The sequence below is a fragment of the Acinonyx jubatus genome, chromosome B1, assembly GCF_027475565.1.
Source record: "Acinonyx jubatus isolate Ajub_Pintada_27869175 chromosome B1, VMU_Ajub_asm_v1.0, whole genome shotgun sequence".
In the NCBI taxonomy this organism is placed as follows: domain Eukaryota; kingdom Metazoa; phylum Chordata; class Mammalia; order Carnivora; family Felidae; genus Acinonyx; species Acinonyx jubatus.
The window spans coordinates 146,978,290-146,997,690 of record NC_069382.1 but is presented as its reverse complement, the minus strand read 5'-3'; the positions used below and the strand labels follow the sequence as shown (position 1 = coordinate 146,997,690).

Here is a 19,401-nt window from a genome sequence, read left to right as displayed (position 1 = left end):
GTGGAATAGTTTACTGGCTTGTTTTATTCACCATGGTATCCACATCTATCACCATTTCTAGCAATATTGAGTAGTTAATACATACTGGTTGAGTAAATAAAAGATTAAGTAACTAAATCTATGTTAATAATATTTAACTATTGCCCTTTGCCTCTGCTGTTTTCTTTTTCTGCTTCCGCCTACCTCACGTTTCTTCAGATTCAGCCCTATTTGGGATCTATCTTCTTATTCTCTATGCGTCCTTCTTAGATATCCCTTATAGAACTGAATTTCTCTAGGATAAGATTTTGAAGGCAAATTGTTTTTGCAGTATACTTTTTAATAAGAATCAAATATCATTTTGTGCTGGGAACTGCCCAAGTTTCTATTATAGAGCATCACCATAATTATTTCCATTAGAAAAAAATCTGCTAGGAGTAATCACACTACAGTAATTAAGATGATTTTCCTATTAAGTTGTACCAGGTATAACTTATGCATTATGCCACTGATAACATGACTTTTGGATGTTATGATGACATAGCCATGTTTACTTTGCAAATTCATAAATTTTAGTTTTTGGGAAAGTACCAGATTAATGAAGCAAAAAAGGCACAACCACAGCTGTGAAAATTCAGATAAAAGTGTCAGTTACAACAGTATTTCACACACCAATGTACACACACACACACACACACACACACAACACAAGCCCAGTTATGTTGTGTGGAATAGGGGATTTGAATATGAAACAGAATGGCTGAACTTTAGCAAGTCTCTTGGCTATCATTTAACGAGGTATACTTTGCAATATTATAGAAATCAGGTGTTTGGTATGGTGTTATAGTGGCCCAGCAGGAGCAATTTGCCAATGCTTATACTGGGTAAAATAAAGTAGTTGTTCTTTCATTCTTAATTTCATGGTACAAATTTAGAACATTGGGAGATACCAAATGACCTCATCTGTAAATTAGGGATAGTAAAAGTATAATAAAAGTATTACCTCATAGGGTGAGTGTGAATAGTAACTGAGCTAATGTATGTAAACTGCTTAGAACAGTGTCTGGCACATAGTGCATGTCACTCTGCTTTGAATATTGCTGTTTGAAACCTGTTTGCCCACAATTAACATTGAGTCTAAGGAATACATACTGTGGGGATCTTGATGAAGGACCTGTGTCAGGGTGAAGATGATTTTTGCATTGCAGATTAACATGATGAGAAGAGGGATGATGAAGAGGCAGCTGAAGGTGAAAAAGTTATAAAAGGCCTGATGCCACCATTGTGGAAAACTGCAGTGTGTGACACATTGAGAGAAACCATCTGTCTGCCCAGAGCTGTCTGCTAAGTGGATCATCCGGAAGATGTATAACTGTATGAGAAAAGAAAACAATTAAAAGATGGTGTTACTTTCTTTCAAACAGTATTTGCATGTTTTCTTGAAAGCTTTTTCCTTCTGTATTCTCCAGGTCTTCTAACACGTTGTTGCCCAAAGCAATGACTAAGCTCCTTGATGTAATCCTTTTGTCACTTCAATGAGAAGCTGTAAAGTGGATCTTTACTTAAAATATGTTTGGGTAATGTAAATGGATCTATAGGATTTTGGATTTTTTGGAAACTATTTCAACCTAGCAGAATGATCAGCAACCAGGGATTTAAACATTGTTGTATTTCAATTTCAGTTGCAATTATGCTGAGTAAACCTTTTGGAAGTGATTTTGTCCATCATAACTGTAGCAGCTAACTGTATCTAGCAGTTAGAATGTGCTCCCCAAATACATACTTAAATTTTATTTTTTGAAACAGAAAACCCCATTCAAATGGTCAAAGACATGAATAGACCATTTACAAAAGATGTAACAGTGGCCCTTAAACACGTGAAAAGATGTTCAACCTCACTTGTGTGAAGAAAAATGCCTATTAAGGCTACAGTGACATGGCATTTTTCACTATAAGGATTGGCAAAAATTAAAAATAACATACTTTCATGGGCAAGTTGTAAGAAAATATAGACTCTCCCACATTGCTAGTAGGAATGCAAATTGGCACAACCACTAGGGAGAAGAATTTAGCAATAGCTAGCATAACTATATCTGAATTTACCTTTGACCCAGCAATCTGAATCCAGGATTTTACCCCGAAGATACACTCCCACCTCTGTTATATGAAAATACATAGGCAGAAAGTTATACATTGACGCATTGTTTGTAATTGAAAAAACATTAAAAATAACAAATACCAATTCATGGAACAGTAGTTGAATAAACTGTGGTGGACCACACAACAGAGTGCTATACAGCTGCAAAAAAAGAGTAAGGAAAATCTCTGTATATTTATGTGCATGTGTGTGTGTGTATTTATTTTCTAGCTCTGTCTTCTGGGAGCCTAGGAAAAATGATATCCCAGTAGCAATAAGCACATCCAGCACTCTAGTACCCAGATCTTGTTTTCTAAATACCATTCTCTACCAAAAGGAACCAGACAGAGTTCATTGGAGAGGTGAGTGAGCCCAAGGGTGACAAGCAAACTGCAATATGTGCTTGGAACAGTTTGTGCCAAAAAGCCAAGAAGTACTAAAAGAATAATGGAGCATGTCAAAAAGAGCTCTGGAGCCAGCTTGAAAGTACTCCCATTGGTCAAATCTGGGACAGTTTAAGCATTGAAAACAAAACCAAAAATAAATAAACCAAAAAAAAAAAAAAACAAAACAACAACAACAAAAATCCTGATAAAAGGAATTATTAACAATAAAATGAAGAATCCATGAATTCTTGCTGATAGTAATTACAAAAGAATGACTACAAATAAATGGGGAGGGGAAAAAAGCTCTTTGTTACTGTAGAAAGCCAAATAATGTATAAGGAATAATGAAAGTCGTGATTACCAAATGGTAATAATAAGTGATTCAGGCAAGCATCATCAATGGATGGTAAAAACATGGATGAAATTTGAAGAAAGCAGGGTATTAACATCATCTTGAAGTATTTACCTGCAAGACAGCTTTTCTTATAAAGAGTAAAATTAATAACTTTACAGTAGATAACCAAATAATTAAATTAACATAGCCAATAATGGGACCAACTGACAACATCTGCTTCCTTATATAATGCATTGACAGGTACTAACCATCACTTCTTTGCTATCTTGGATTATAACCTTGGATTCTTTTTTGTTAAAAGGAACATTTTTGGGACAGTTGCTCAGGTATGAATAAGTTATATAGGTTAGAATAGTATTTTTTCAGTGTTAATTTCCTGATTTTTGTTTGATACTTGTACTGTGGGTATGTGCCAGAAAAAACAAAACAAAACAAAAAAACAACACTGAAGTATGAAAAGGGACATCATATCTGAATTTACTTTTAAACAATTTAGAAAAAATTTATAGGAAACAAAGCAAATAAGTAATGTAGTAAAATGTTAATATTTGGGGAAACTGAGGGAAAGATATTCCAGAAAACTATGATTCTTGCAACCTTTCTCTAAGTGTGAAATTATTTTGTTGTTTTTAAAACACAAATGAATCAACCATTTAAGAAACGTTGCAAAGATGACAGAGTAGTAGGGGGACCCTATGCTTGCCTCATTCCTTGAACACAGCCAGATAAATATAAAATCATTCTGAACACGCAAGTAATTGGTCTGAGGACTGAGAGACAATCTGCACATCTAGAGGGAGAAAAATGGCCACATAGTGGAAGATAGGAACTGTGGAGAGTTGTTGGGGCAGAAATGAATTGTAGGTGCTGTAGAGGGGAGGGAGCCCTGATCACAGAGAGAGGGGAGAGAGAGAAAGCAGCATACAGGGGATTGCACAAGAAAAACACTTCCCCAAAAGCATTCACTGGGAAAATGAAAGGGGCTGATTATTTAAGTTTTTACAAGCAGCAGAACTCAAAGTCTGAAGTGTTAGAAGTCTGCACCATTGCTGGAATCATGCCTGGCAGGCTTAGCGATGCTCCTGTGGGGAAGGAGGACAGAGGCCCAGGAGCAGACAGTGTGCTCTGAGGATCCTTTGGGTTGCACTGAAAAAGACATTTCCCCTTATTGGAGTGTATTTGGGAGAGGTGGCTTTGCCTCTCAGAGGACAAAAGAAATGGTGGCACCATTGAGAGGTCCCATTAATTAGCATAGCAGCAGAGGCACCTGCTGAGGACAGCTAACCTGGAAGTCAGTTTTTGGCTGTGTTTTATCATAAACTCTGAGCCCCTGCATGGTTGTGTGACTTCTTTTCTGGGACAAACTGGCACCAACCACAGCGCAGTGAGAACTTTCCCTAAAAGATCAGTGCATGTCCCTAAAATTTGGAGTTTGGAAACCCAGCCACATGCCTGAGCTAAAACACAGGAGCACTGAACCAGATAGCTCAGACACAGACAAGGTGAAGGCAGGGTTCTGATGGAAGCCTGGAACACAAGAGTAGAGATTGTTCACACTTATGTGAGGGCTTGCTGAAAAGAGATATGTGTGAACTCCCCTTTCCTGGGACAAGAAAGTGAGGTGGCACCATTTTCACCCACCCATCAGCACAGACAGATTTCAGTGAGCAACACAGCACTCCCAGTGGAGGCTGAAGCTGCTTACATCAAGCCCTGCCCCACTGTGCCCTGCAGGTGCACCTCTACTAGGGCAAGTCAGCCTGAGAACCAGTGCATCAGGCCCCTCCCCCAGAAGACCAGCACAAGCCCCTCACCCTCCATATGCACCAAGTCTACTGACCATAGAGTGATGCAATGCTTTAGCTCTAGGGGGAACAGGATCTTGGCTTTTCTAACAAGCAGACCAAAACCAACTGGTTAAAACTTGCCACATCAGGATAAGGTTCAAACACTCCTCACTGCAGGTAAGAAGAATCTCTGCAGAGGACTGATCTGAGGGGAAAAAGCAGCCAAGACACTACAGCAGGGTGCACACAGCATGCACCAAAAAAACTTTCTGAAGTGCCAGGCCCTGGACAGTATATAACCTCTTCTTAATATAGCCATTATATTCAGAGGCAGGAAACGTAACGGTCTTTCCTAACAATAGAAGACAGAGATCTAGGCAAATGCTAAGATGGGAAAGTTCATCCCAAAAGAAAGAACAAGAAGAGGTCGCAGCCAGGGATCTAACCAAAACAGATGTAAGTAATATGCCTGAACTAGAATTTAAAACAACAATCATAAGGATACTACCTCAGCTTGAGAAAAGTATAGAAGACACTAGGGATTCCCTTATTGCAGAGATGAAAGAATTAAAACCAGTCAAGCTAAAATAAAAAATGTAACTGAGATGCAAAACTGATCAGTGTAATGACAACAAGGATGGAAGAAGCTAAGGAAAGAATAAGTGATATAGAAGATGAAATTAGGGAAAATAATGAAGTTGAAAAGAAGCAGGAGAGAAAAATATTGGATCATGAATGTAGACTTAGGGAACTCAGTGACTCCATAAAGCATAATAATATTTGTATCATAGGAGTCCTAGAAGAAGGAGGGGAAAAGGGGCAGAGGGTTTATTTGAGTAAATTATAGCTGAAAACTTCCCTAATCTGGGGAAGGAAACAGACATTGAAATCCAGAAGGCATAGAGAACCCCCATCAAAATCAAAAGGAGGCCAACAGTAAAACATAGTAGTAAACTTTGCAAAATACACAGATAAGGAAATAATCCTGAAAGTAGGAAGGGAAAAAAATCATTAACCTACAAGGGAAGACAAATAAGTTTTGCAGCAGATCTCTCCACAGAAACTTGGCAGGCCAGAGGGAGTGGCATGATATAGTCAATGTGCCAAATGGGAAAAATATTCAGCCATCAGTGCATTATCCAACAAGACTGTCATTCAGAATAGGAGGAATGATAAAGAATTTCCTAGACAAACAAAAACTAAGAGTTTGTGATCACTAAACCAACCCTGCAAGAAATATTAAAGGGGACTCTTTGAGTGGGAAAGAAAGACCAGTAACACCAAACATTAGAAGGAACAGAGAAAATCTCCAGAAACAATGACTTTACAGGTAATACAATGGCACTAAATTCATATCTATCAATTAATCACTCTGAATGTAAAAATGACTAAATGCCCCAATCAAAAGACATATGGTAACAGAATGGATAAAAAAATAAGACCCATTGCTGTGCTGCCTACAAGAGGTTCATTTTAGACCTAAAAACACCTGCAGGTTGAAATTGAGAGGATGGAGAATAATTTATCATGCTAATGGACATCAAAAGAAAGCCAGAGTAGCCATACTTATATCAGACAAACTAGATTTTAAACCAAAGATTGTAACAAGTGAGGAAGAAGGACACTAAATCATAAGTAAAGGATCTATCCAACCAGAAGATCTAAGAATAATATCTAAGAATATATCTAATAAGATCTAAATATTTATACTCCCAATTTGGGAGAACCCAAAGATATAAATCAATTAATAACAAACATAAAGAAATTAATTGATAATAATACAGTAATAGGAAGGGGCTTTAAACACCCCGTTTACAGCAATGGACAGATCATCTAAGCAGATCAACAAGGGAAAAATGGCTTTGATGACACACTAGACCAGATGGACTTAACAGATATATTCAGAACATTTCATCCTAACAGAATATTCACCTTTTTGAGTTCACATGGAACATTGTACAGAATACATCACATACTGGGTCACAAATCAGGCCTTAACAAGTACAAAAAGACTGAGTTCATACCATGCATATTTGAAGACCACAATGCTATGAAACTTGAAGTCAGCCACAAGAAAAAATCTGGAAAGACCACAAATACATGGAGATTAAAGAATATCCTACTAAAGAACAAATGGGTTAACTAAGAAATGAAAGAAGAAATAAAACAAATATATGGAGAAAAATGATAATGAAAATATGACAGTTCAAAATCTCTGGGATGTAGCAAAGGTAGTCAAAAGAGAGAAGTGTATACCAATACAGGCCTACCTTAAGAAGCAAGAAAAGTTTCAAATACACAAGCTAACCTTACACCTAAAGGAGCTAGAAAAGGAACAGCAAATAAAGTCTAAAGCCAAAAAAGGAAGGGAAATAATAAAGCTTAGAGCAGAAATAAATTATGTGGAAACAAACAAAAACAGCAGAAGAGATCAATGAAACTAAGAGCTGGTTCTTTGAATAAATTAATAAAATTGATACATCTCCAGCCAGACTTACCAAAAAGAAAAGAGGACCCAAATAAATAAAATCACAAATGAAAGAGAAGAGATCACAACCAACACCATAGAAATGAAACAATTATAAGAGAATATTAGGAAAAATTTTATGTCAACGAACTGGGCAATCTGGAAGAAGTGGATAAATTCCTGGAAACACACAAACTACCAAAACAAACAGGAAGGAATAAAAAAAAAACTGAACAGACTTGTAATGTTAAGAAATTAAATCAGTAATCAAAAATCTCCCAACAAACGAAAATCCAGGGCCAGATGGCTTCCCAGGGGAATTCTACCAAACATTTAAAGAAGAGTTAATATCTATTCTTCTCAAACTGTTCCCCCCACCAAAAAAAATAGAAATAGAAAGAAACTTCCAAACTCATTCTATAAGGCAAGTATTACCTTGATTCTAAAACCAGACAAAGACCCCACCAAAGGCCAATATCTCTGATGAACATAGATGCAAAAATTCTCAACAAGATACTCATAAATCAAATCCAACAGTACATGAAAGGAATTATTCACCATGATCAAGAGGGATTCATTTCTGGGCTGCAGGTGTGGTTTAATATTTGCACATCAATGTGATGCACCACACTAATAAAAGACAAGAACCATATGATCCTCTCAATAGATGCAGAAAAAGCATTTGACAAAATACAACATTATTCATAAAAACCCTCAAAAAGTAGGGATAGAGGAACATACCTCAACATCATAAAGGCCATGTATGAAAAACCCATAGCTAATATCATCCTCAATGGGAAAAAACAGTGCTTTTCCTCTACAGTCATTAACAAGACAAGGATGTCCACTCTCACCAATGTTATTTACCATAGTAATGGTAGTCTTGCCTCATCAATCAGACAACAAAAAGAAATAAAAAACATACAAATTGGCAAGGAAGAAACCAACCTTTCACTATTCATAGACAACATGCTACTGAAAAACTCCACCGAAAATTACTAGAACTGATATGTGAATTTAGCCAAGTTGTAGAATAGAAAATCAACATACAGAAATCTGTTGCATTTCTATATATCAATAATGAAGCAGGAGAAAGAGAAATCAAAGAATTGATCTAATTTATAATTGAACCAAAAACCATAAGACAGGAATAAACCTAGCCAACGAAGTAAAATATCTGCACACTGAAAGTTATGGAATACTTCTGGAAGAAATTGAGGATAACACAAAGAAATGGAAAAATATTCCATGCTCATGGATTGGAAGAACAAATATTGTTAAAAAGTCTATACTACCCCAAGAAATCTACACATTTAATGCAACTCCTATCAAAATACCACCAGCATTTTTCACAGAACTAGAACAAACAATTGTAAAATTTGTATGGAACAACAAAAGACCCCAAATAGCCAAAGGAATCTTGAAAAGGCAAAGCAAAGCTGGAAGTATTACAATTTCAGATGTCCAGCTATATTACAAAGCTGCAATCACCAGATAGTATGGTATTGGCACACAGACACATAGATCAATGGAACAGAACAGAAAACCCAGAAATGGACCCACAACTATATGGTCAACTAATCTTTAACAAAGCAGGGAAGAATATCCAATGGAAAAAAGACAGCCTCTTCAACAAATGATGGTGGGAAAACTGGACAGCAGTATACAGAACGATGAAACCAGACGACTTTTTATACCAAACAGGAAAATAAATTCAAAATGGATGAAAGACCTAAATGTGAGACAGGAAGCCAAATCCTACAGGAGAACATAGGTAGCAACCTCTTTGATATCAGCTGTAGCAACTTCTTACTAGACATGTCACTGGAGGCAAGGGAAACAAAAGCAAAAATAAACTATTGGGATTTAATCAAGATAAAAATCTTCTGCACAGTGAAAGGAACAGTCAACAAAACTTAAAGGCAGCCTACAGAATAGGAGAAGATATTTGCAAATGACATATCTGATAAAGGGTTAGTATCCAAAATTTATAAAGTATTTATGAAACTCAACACCCAAAACCAAATAGTCCAGTTAAGAAACAGGCAGAGCCATGAACAGACATTTTTCCAAAGATATACAGATGGCTAACATCCACGTGAAAAGATGCTGAACATCACTCATCATCAAGGCAATACAAATCAAAATCACAATGAGATACCACCTCACACCTGTCAGAATGGTTAATGTTAGCAACTCAGGAAACAGATACTGGCAAGGAAGCAGAGAAAGGGGAACCCCCTTGCCCCATTTGTGGGAATGCAAACTGGCGCAGCCACTGTAGAAAACAGTATTGAGGTTCCTAAAAAGTTAAAAATAGAAGTACTTACAAGCCAGCAATTACACTGGTGTTTATCCAAAGGATACAAAAATACTGATTGAGGGGGCATATCACCCGAGGTTTATAGCAGCATTATCAATAATAGCCAAACTATGGTGGTGCCTGGGTGGCTGAGTCAGTTGATTTCGGCTCAGGTCATGGCCCAGGGTTGTGGGATTGAGTCCTGCATCAGGCTGCATGCTGAGTGTAGAGCCTGCTTAAGATTTTGTCTCTCTCTCTCTCCCCCTCTGCCCCTCTTCCCTGACTATGCTCTCCCTGAAACAAGTAAAATAAAGTAACATAACATAACATAACATAACATAACATAACATAACATAACAATAAAATAAAATAAAATAAAATAAAATAAAATAAAATAACAACAAAAACCAATAGCCAAACTATGGAAAGAATCCAAATGTCCATCAATCGATGAATGTATAAAGAAGAGGTGGTGTATATATATATATATATATATATATATATATATGAATATTATTCAGTCATCAGTCATCAAAAAGAATGAAATCTTGCCATTTGCAATGACATATATGGAGCTGGAGTGTATTATGCTAAGTGAAATAAGTCAGTCAAAGACAAATCCCATATGATTTCACTCACATGTGGAATTTAAGAAACAAAACAGGTAAAGATAGGGAAAGGGGAAAAAAGAGAGGAAGGGAAACCATAAGAGAACAGACTGAAGGTTGATGGTGAAAGGCGGGTGGGGAATGGGTTAGATGGGTGATGGATATTAAGGAGGGCACTCGTTGGGATGAGCATGGGTGTTATATGTAACTCATGAATTACTAAATTGTACACCTGAAACCAATTTACCATATGTTAACTATCTAGAATTTAAATAAAAATTTGAAATAAGAAAGAATAAAGAAATGTTGCCAAGTACTTTTCAAAAACACATACTAATGAATATACACTGAAATTTTCCCCATTTATCAAGTGAACTTCTTACCTAGTCATTTCCAAGCTTCTCCACTGAGAAACTTCATTTTACCATGACACATTATTAAAATGAAAATATAAGAGTGACCAAGCATTTTAAAACTAATAGCAAATAAATTCAAACAAAAACGTTACAGGATTTTTACAATTTTAAGCAATTGAGGGACAGTATTTATTTTTTAAAGTCTTTAATTGAATTAATAAATCCAATTAATTAATTCCACAGGCCCAGGATTTGTTTCCTTTTTGGGGTGATGGAGTGGTAGTGGAGTATGCTTTTAAAAAAACACAACAACCCTATATTTCCTTTCTTTGCTTGTAGAGAAATTTAATATAATATAAATATAATAAACTCTAAATAAAATATAAGTAAAATAATATAAAATATAATGCTCTATCTTTTATTTGTAATTAAAATGTTGATTTTCAGTTTCAGATCTTTTTTCAAGGGCAAAATAGTATTGTTAAATTAATCCACTAGAGGGTGCACAATGATCATATCATCGAATTTAAAGCTCAGAAACTCAAACATGTATTCAGCAAATTCTGTTTTATAATCCCGATCTTTTTCCGTATCACAAAGTAACCATTTAAGTTTTCCATACTTCTTTGCAGACTGACTTTAAATTTAAAGTTCAGTTCTGAATTTGACCCAACAGATGTTGTGAGTCTTTGGAAGAGTTACTTTACAAAGAACTTGAGAATCTAGTATTTCTTTAAAACCTTAGGTACTTCCCTCCACAACTTCCTGATCATACTTGGACCCAGATGATCCGAGTTTGACTTTCTTCTCTGCACTAGGCCACATTTTCACTTTAATATTTCATCTTTTTAAGTTAATATGATAAAACTTTCAATAAAATGGCTTTTTTTTCCCTGGTGCAAAAAGATGATTTATTAAAGCACCAGGACAGGTCCTCTGGGTGGAAGAGGTGCCTGGACCCTGAGGAGAGACTGATTATGTACTTGGGAGTTGGGGAAGGTAAAGTCAAAGGAGTGTGTTTCCAAAGGGATTTTCTTTTTTTTTTTTTTAATATGAAATTTATTGTCAAATTGGTTTCCATACAACACCCAGTGTTCATCCCAGCAGGTGCCCTCCTCAATACCCATCACCCACCCTTCCCTTCCTCCCACCAGCCATCAACCCTCAGTTTGTTCTCAGTTTTTAAGGGTCTCTTATGTTTTGGCTCCCTCCCTCTCAAAAGAGATTTTCATATGCTAAAGAAAACTCACAGGACGCTGGAGGCCTAGCTATCCTCAAGCTAAGGTTGTTTTTCCCTCTAGCAAAGCATTAACTTAAAGACAGTAAGGAGTTCCTGGAGAAAAGGTATATTGTGCCTGCCTCAAGTATTTGTCACTGGGCTGCAAGTTATAAGGAAATTTAATCTGACTTTGAAATAAAGTACTATGATTTGAGCTGATAGTTATCATCTTCGTTTAATAAATGCTTATTTTTAAAGCAACTCCTTGTTCAAAAACTACTCTAGGTGCTCTCTGTCATAAAAGATGAACCAGATATATCTTGTTATCAGAGAATTTAAAATTTGGTAGGGGAGATAATAGCATGGTTGTGACACCTGTCGTACGTACTAGGTAGACTGTGATAAGTGCTAAAAGAGTGATATGGTAAAGTGTTATGGTAACTCAGAATCTTACTTTCTCATAAATTGTTTTAGCCTAGGTTCAGTTTATTTTGTGCTCCAAGGTCATGTTCATTTGAATGATTAGTATAGGGATCTACTTTAGTTCGTGGGTTGTTTGTTGGTTTTTTTTTTTTTTTTTTCGTCTTTGGATTATATTTCTTTAATTTCTTTGTTTCTCCTTTCTCATACCTGACCTCAGTTCTCATCAGTATTTGCTTTATTTTGCCATAAACGAGAGAAGTATGTTTTCCTTCTTTACAGTCATTTGCATATGCTTCTTAGAGTATTATTTTTAATCCTCACCTTATCCCAGACTAATTACGTTATTGTCTAATCTTTTCCGGAGGTAATTATCTTTATTACTATTTTTAAATGTTTATTTATTTTGAGAGAAAGAGAGCATGAGCAAGCAGAGGAGGTGCAGAGAGAGGGAGAGAGAGAGAGAGTCCTAAGTAGGCTTCACTCTGTCAGCAAAGAGCACGACACGGGGCTCGAACCTGTGAACAGTGAGATCATGACCTGAGCCGAAAGGAAGTGTCAGACGCTTAACCAACTGGCCACCTGGGAAGCCCCAAGAGGTAATTATTTTTAGATAATGTACTTCATTCAGTTTCCTCATCTATAAAACAGAGATGTTAATAGTATTTACCTCTAGGGGCTGTCAAGACAATTAAATGATTTAATACTTGCCAAGCATTTCTAATAATGCCTGGCACACAGCACTTATATGAGTTATAAACATTATTATGAAAAAAATTTCAGGGCACACAATTTATAAATGTGTATTCATATGTTTATTTATTTATATATTTGTAAATGTATACCATATATTATTTCCTTATAGCTCTTTAGCATCTATTCTCAACTTAAGACTTTCCTGCCATATCCTTCTCCAGCATCCTACAGGAAAAAAGGAAATAGACAGCATTGCATGGTGTGATATAGTGTAGTATTTAAAAGCTATGGGTATGGAGTTAACTGGATATACTGACACCCACACTTACTAGAGAGTAATCTTGGGCATTGTATATAACATTCTTAACCTTAGTTTCTTTATGAATGAAAAAAAAGGTAATTGTATCCAATATAGAGAGTTGTTGGGAGCCTTACAGGAAATAATGCATGCAAAAGGATTTAGCACATTTCCCGGCACATATTTATGTCTTCAATAACTAACATTTATCATCATCATCATTATTGTTGTTATTCATGTATTTAGTATGCTACTACTATGTTCCAGTATACTTCTTGGCATATTGTACACATGTGACAAGTGTTTATTGAATTTAAGCACCTTGTCAAGTTCAGAAACACATTCCTTTCCTGTCAAGTGCATGTATATATATATATATTGTATATATATATATTATATATATATATGCACATACATATATATATACACATACATAAATATACATTTATATAATTTTATATAAATTTATATATAAAATTTTATATTTATATTTATATATAAATTTATATACAATTATATATATATATATATATTTAATGTTCGTTTATTTTTGAGAGAGCACAGACAGGGAGGGACAGAGAGAGGGCCGGGACGGAGGATCCTTAGCAGGTTCTGCGCTGACAACAGTGAGTCCGATGTGAGGCCCGAACTCATGAACTGCAAGATCATGACCTGAGCTGAAGTTGGATGCTCAACTGACTGAGCCACCCAGGCACCCCCAGCCGTGTATCTTTACACCAAAGACCAAAAGGATGTCTCATATATCATGCCTTCCGACCTGGGTTAATGTTAGAATTTAAAAGCTGTCCGAATGTATGCTCCATATTAACATGGATAAGCTAGTGGTATGAACTTCTGCAAATAAACTGCTACTCTGTAACTCTTGTGGTAAATGACTGTCATTGGAAAGCATGTGATTTTTGATTAGATACGGACACATCTAATTCAAGAAATGTTTTATCCTCAACATGCACTTACGAACCTAAACACACATAGTCTTAAAGCAGATTGCCTTTCAGGTCATGTTTGTTCCTTCTCTTCCTTTCCCTTCCTTTCCTTTTTCTTTTCTCCCTCTTCCTTCCCTCCTTGCCTCCCTCCTTGCCTGCCTGCCTTCTTCCTTCCTACCTTCCTCCTCCCTTCCTTCCTTCTTTTCTTATTTGACTGTTACAAATGATACCTTTAAGACTAGAACTATTATGCATCAGCATATATAGCTTTCAGAATGAGCAGGACAGCCTGGTGACTAGGGAGTAGATTGGCTAAACTTACTTATCAGTCAGAATGAATGTTATAATTTTGAGAAATTGGAAATAATCTTTATGTAAGCCAATTCTCTTTGCTGTCTCTTAAAGGATCATTTAATTTTCATACTCGTATTTCCCTATTATTTTATCTCCTGACTTCAAAAACTCTTTATGAACAAAGGAATGAAAGCAGGAGGAGAGGAAGAAATGAACATTATCAGAGTGTTTAAAAATTAAGTCTTGTACTAGATGATTTTATGTATCTTTATAATTTATTCTTCACAATTAGCTTTTAAACTTAGTTACAGTAATTTACTCAGAACCACAGAGATGGTAAGAGACAGCATTGAGATTTGAAACCAACTTTGTTAAAATCCAATATTCATGCCATTTCTACTATTCTATTGTCTTCCAAGCTTTGTTTCTGGGAAATCTAAGGTCTTTGGAGACCATGAGCAGGGCTAGTAAATGGTCAAGCAGAAGATTGGCTTCCCTTACCTCTCTTTAGCAAGAACAGCTCCACTTGTATGTTTCATTGGGGCTCCAGATAGAATTTTGCTTTTTTTTTTTAAGTTTACTTATTTATTTTGAGAGAGAGAGAGAGAACGAGTGTGAGAGGGAGAGGGGTAGAGAGAGAGGGACAGAGAATCCCAAGGAGGCTCTGTGCTGTCAGCACCACGTTCAATGTGGGGCTCAATCTCACGAACAGTGAGATCATGACCTGAGCCTAAATCAAGAGTTGGACGCTCAACCAACTGAGCCACCAGGCACCCTTAGAATTTTGCTTTTTTTTAAAAAAGTTCCATTACTAGGAAAAAGTTTGAAAGTTGAGCTATGCTATGCTGGAACTTCTGAAAATATATCCCCAGACCATTACAGAATTTCTCAAGCAATAGACAATCAATATATAAACCAGAGGATGATGATTAAATTCATCCTTTCAATGTAAATTAGCCGTTACAGGATGCACCTTTGTCAGTGGGCTTATCCATAGAGCATGGTGAAGCTTACTATGTGCCACAGTCTAGAAGTAAAAAGCCCTTTCAGTCTTTCATCTTCCCCATTAAACATGTGTAACATTAGTCATGGGATTAAAACCTCTTTTATTCAGAGAGACAGCAGAGAGACAGAGCTATAATAAAAAGAAAAACTGGACTTAATACAAAGACATGAGTCCAACAGGTCAAGTGACATTGAGAAAGTCAATGAATCCCTTTAAACCAGTTGTTTTTGCACTGCAGATTGTACCCATCAGTCAGTGGCAATCAACAGTAAATAATGAAACAGTAAATAATGAAATGGAGGGGCGTCAGTTGAGTGGTTGACTCTATTTGGGCTCAGGTCATGATCTTAACAGTTTGTGGGATTGAGCCCTGCATGGGGCTCTGTGCTGACAGTGCGAAGTCTGTTTGGGATTATCTCTCTCCCTCTCTCTTTCTGCCCCTTCCCAACTCATGTTCTCTCTCTCAAAATAAGTAAACTTAAAAAAAAAATGAAGTAGAATGGTGTTGAATATTTTATGAAAAATTTTCCCAGTTATAAGTGTGTGAGGAACAGACAAAGTCCCAATGTAGTATCCATTTCTTACTGCCAGAAAGGTGTGCACGCCATTGCTTTCAAAGATTCTCTTTGTATGTTCTCTGATACACGGGGTGGTGGTAGTAACATGGCTGTTATGTGCTGCACAGAGTGAGGTTTTTCAGGAAGCTTCGGCAAAGTGCTTTACAAATATAATCTGCTGCTGAAAGTAAGGATGAATTATGTGTTTTACCAAATAAAAGAATACCATCATTTTCTGTGGCCCATATTCACATAAATCTCTCAGGAAGAGTGATGTATTTGAGGTCAGGCTATTACATGAAAATCCTAAACAATTCAAACTTAATTTCATAATTTCTTTTTACTATATCAAGACAGATAAGTATTTGGCACTATCTTTCTATTATTGCTGTGACATACTTAGATGAAGATAATTGAATTAATAAATCAATATTTTTATTATACCCTCTGGGACAGTGCTTAGAGAAGGTTGAAATTGTTAATTTGCATTTCAGTTATTATCACAATTTGACTTATTTCTACTTCTTCAGACTTTCATCAGTATCCTAACTTACCAACTACTTTCCAAACGGCTATACTTCTCCAAAGACCTTATACTGATATCATCATGTCCTAAAGCAAATGTTTTCAGCTCTTTTCACAGTTTGCCTTCCCTCCCCCTTCAAACAGAGAAACAAACAGGGAGACACTTCTGTTCTCAACCTACCTGCCTATTTCAATAGTTTCACTGTTAAAACTCCTTGGCTAAAAATATTAGAGCTTTAGTTTATACCGTTCTCTTTATCTCCTTAAATCCAATTTGTTGCCAAACTTTGTTTTTTGTTTGAAATGTCCCTCTTAAAATCAATGCTCTCTGAGACCACCCTAGCCACCAACCTAATCATTTCATTGCCAGAAAATTCAGAAAAGGTTTCTCTGTTTCTCGCAATTATTTGGGTCTATGAAAATTCTCCTAAAATATTTTTGTTAAAAAATCATTTTATTTCTTGCATAGGACTCACAAAGGATATGTGGCTCCCACATTAATTTCAGAATTTCCCCTGGTTATCAATGTCTTCTATAATATAGGTCCATTATAGCTTTCATTCATTCATTTAAATGAATGAAGCCAATTTGTTTTTAAAGGAAAAAGTGAAGGATTTATTTGATCTGCAGAGAAATTAGATCATCTGAACATTTAAAGTTTCTATTTCTGCTAGTTGTCCTATTATGTACAGTGAATGTTAATGAAGTTGAACACAACAGAGTCTCCACCGTTTAAGAGTGTATTCCTTAATGACAAAGACGAGCAAATGCATGATCATGATATTTTATGACAAATAGTACACGAGAAGTGGAAGACAAGGGAGCAACCACCAAATCTGATATCCTGCTGGTGCCACCTCTCAATCTTTCACTTCAGCCAGATACGTGTCCCGTGAAAATTAATCACACATTTCAACCTTTCCTGAAAAATATATGTGATCCTTGACTTTTTTTTCTATCCAAATACCATTCATCTGAAAAAACTCAGCTTATCCTACTTTTTTCTTAAATCATTCCTTTACCATTTCAACTCTTACTCATTTCTCCTTCTTACACTGGTACTAGGTTTTATAAATGTTTAGTATATGGTTGTATTAGTTTTATAAAAGTATTGTCTCCACAACTGAATTACATTTTCTTGGGGGGTGGTTTCTTTGAAACCATCAGTATCATGCTCAGTGTGAAGAACCTAACTTGTTTATCTTTCCTAAGAAAAAGAATAAATAGGCAACACTCTTACTTTAAAGAAACAAAATGGAAAACTTAAACCATAACCATAGCTAAATAGTCTCATTTCAAGAGACGTATTTACTATACCCATTCTTGTATATTCAGTCACCGTGAGAATCGTCATATGCCTTTCTCCAGGAACATCAAAGTACTTTAGTTTTTCCCATTCCTCCTGCCATAAAACACACCCCAACTAAATTGATCTAATATCCATGAAATATTAGTTAAGTGAGGAATTGGTGGTGAAAATTTGGTGGCCCAACTTTTTAGTGTTTTAACTGTATTTAATGAGTTTTGCATGGCAGGATTTTTTGTTGTTGTTTTATGTTTCTTCTTTTTGTTTTTTAAAGCACCTGGCCCATTTAGAATGTCTACATAAATTCCATTTGTAGTGGCAGATTTTGGGAACATCCTGGTTAACCTTGATGCCACTTCTTGACACATCCTTGTACCCTGGGTTCATCATCATACGATACATTTACAAGCATAGAGACAATTTACTCATCTGTTATTAGGGAATCTTTGCTATTTGTAAGACCGTGTCCTTTTCTTCAGAGATATGACTGTTGAAAAAAAGGCAAATTCTACAGGCCAATTAACCAGGTTGCCTCAGATGAGGACAATCTGGAACAATATCTACCTGTACCTGATTTTGCTAACAGCCTGTTATGGTCTAAACTTTTTCCAGAAAAACTCAAGTCAATCTCAGAGAAATATTCAGATTTCAGAAGTCCGGGGTTTCCCACTTTTCCTCTTTATTCAGTCCCACCCAGCTGCAAACTCCAGAACAACGTACTAGCTGACAATAGTTCTAAGTTGTGACAGAAACAGATTAGTTTCCACTCAAGAAATCCCAAATAAGACAAATTATAAATACTTTCTACCTATGCAAATTCCATAGTTCCTAAATATTCTCTCCATTTACCGTATCAACCAGAGCAAAAGAAGAACTAGAGGAACGAATAAGATGGGGATGAGGTCCAATTGGACAATAGCCACATTTTTTGAGGAGCATTTACTATGTACTAGAGATTATGCTAGACACTTTAATACATTGTTCTTCTTATCTTTACAAAAGTTGCATAATATAGGCATTACCTCCATTTTATAAATGAAGGAACTGAAACCCAGAGAAGCTAAAAATTTGCCCAAGGTAACAGCCAAGATTAAACTTTGCTCTTGAATTTCCAGAATCCAAGCTCTCGAAGACAATACAATACTGCCTTTGACATACAATAATACAATACAATACTCAAGATTAGATAGGAAATCTGTGATTGCCATATCCAAACAAGTTGATGATAATGGTTTACCTGTGGTCCAGCAAGGATACTACTGAGGAGCCATGCCAAGCCAATCATGGACTGTCCGAGCTTGCCATTGCTTTTCACAGCTAGAGGCCTCGTGATGGCCAGGGAGCGGTCTAGGCTGATCACTACCATCATGAAAGCTGGGGCATACATGGAGAAAAGCTTCAGATAGCTGAGAACTTTGCAGAGGAGCTCTCCAGCATACCATTGAACTGTAATATTCCACATCCCATCTAGTGGCATGACAAGCAGAGTCTCCAACAGGTTGGCTAAGGTCAGATGTTTTAAAAGCATCTTCATTCTCGAAAGCTTTTTTCCTTTCTCTTTCTTCTGAGTCCACTTCTGAAGTTTCAACAAGAAAGAAGCATTAAAAGTTGTAGAGAGTAGAAAAAGGAAGAAAGTAACCGTCACTCGGATCTTTCCAGATAATGTCAGTGTGGGGAGGTTGCCCTGCATCAGTGGGATGCTGTTGTTTATGGCTGAGCAGTGATTCTGATTCTGTTCAGGAGGGGCACTTGCCAT

General features: G+C 36.3%; 1 protein-coding gene and 1 long non-coding RNA gene across 2 annotated transcripts in view; one reads left to right on the top strand and one right to left on the bottom strand.

Moving 5' to 3' along the window:
* Positions 1-1,400, top strand: part of LOC113598863 (uncharacterized) — a 19,057-nt gene extending 17,657 nt beyond the window's left edge. Inside the window, exon 2 of the long non-coding RNA XR_003419621.2 lies at positions 1,188-1,400. This is a non-coding gene — a long non-coding RNA (uncharacterized LOC113598863). The remainder of the gene's footprint in view (positions 1-1,187) is intronic.
* Positions 1-19,401, bottom strand: part of GNRHR (gonadotropin releasing hormone receptor) — a 21,436-nt gene extending 2,035 nt beyond the window's left edge. Inside the window, exons 1-2 of the mRNA XM_015074504.3 lie at positions 18,883-19,401; positions 1,132-1,351 (exon numbers count right to left, since the gene is read on the bottom strand). Of these exons, the coding sequence (XP_014929990.1) occupies positions 1,132-1,351; positions 18,883-19,401 (739 nt within the window). The remainder of the gene's footprint in view (positions 1-1,131; positions 1,352-18,882) is intronic.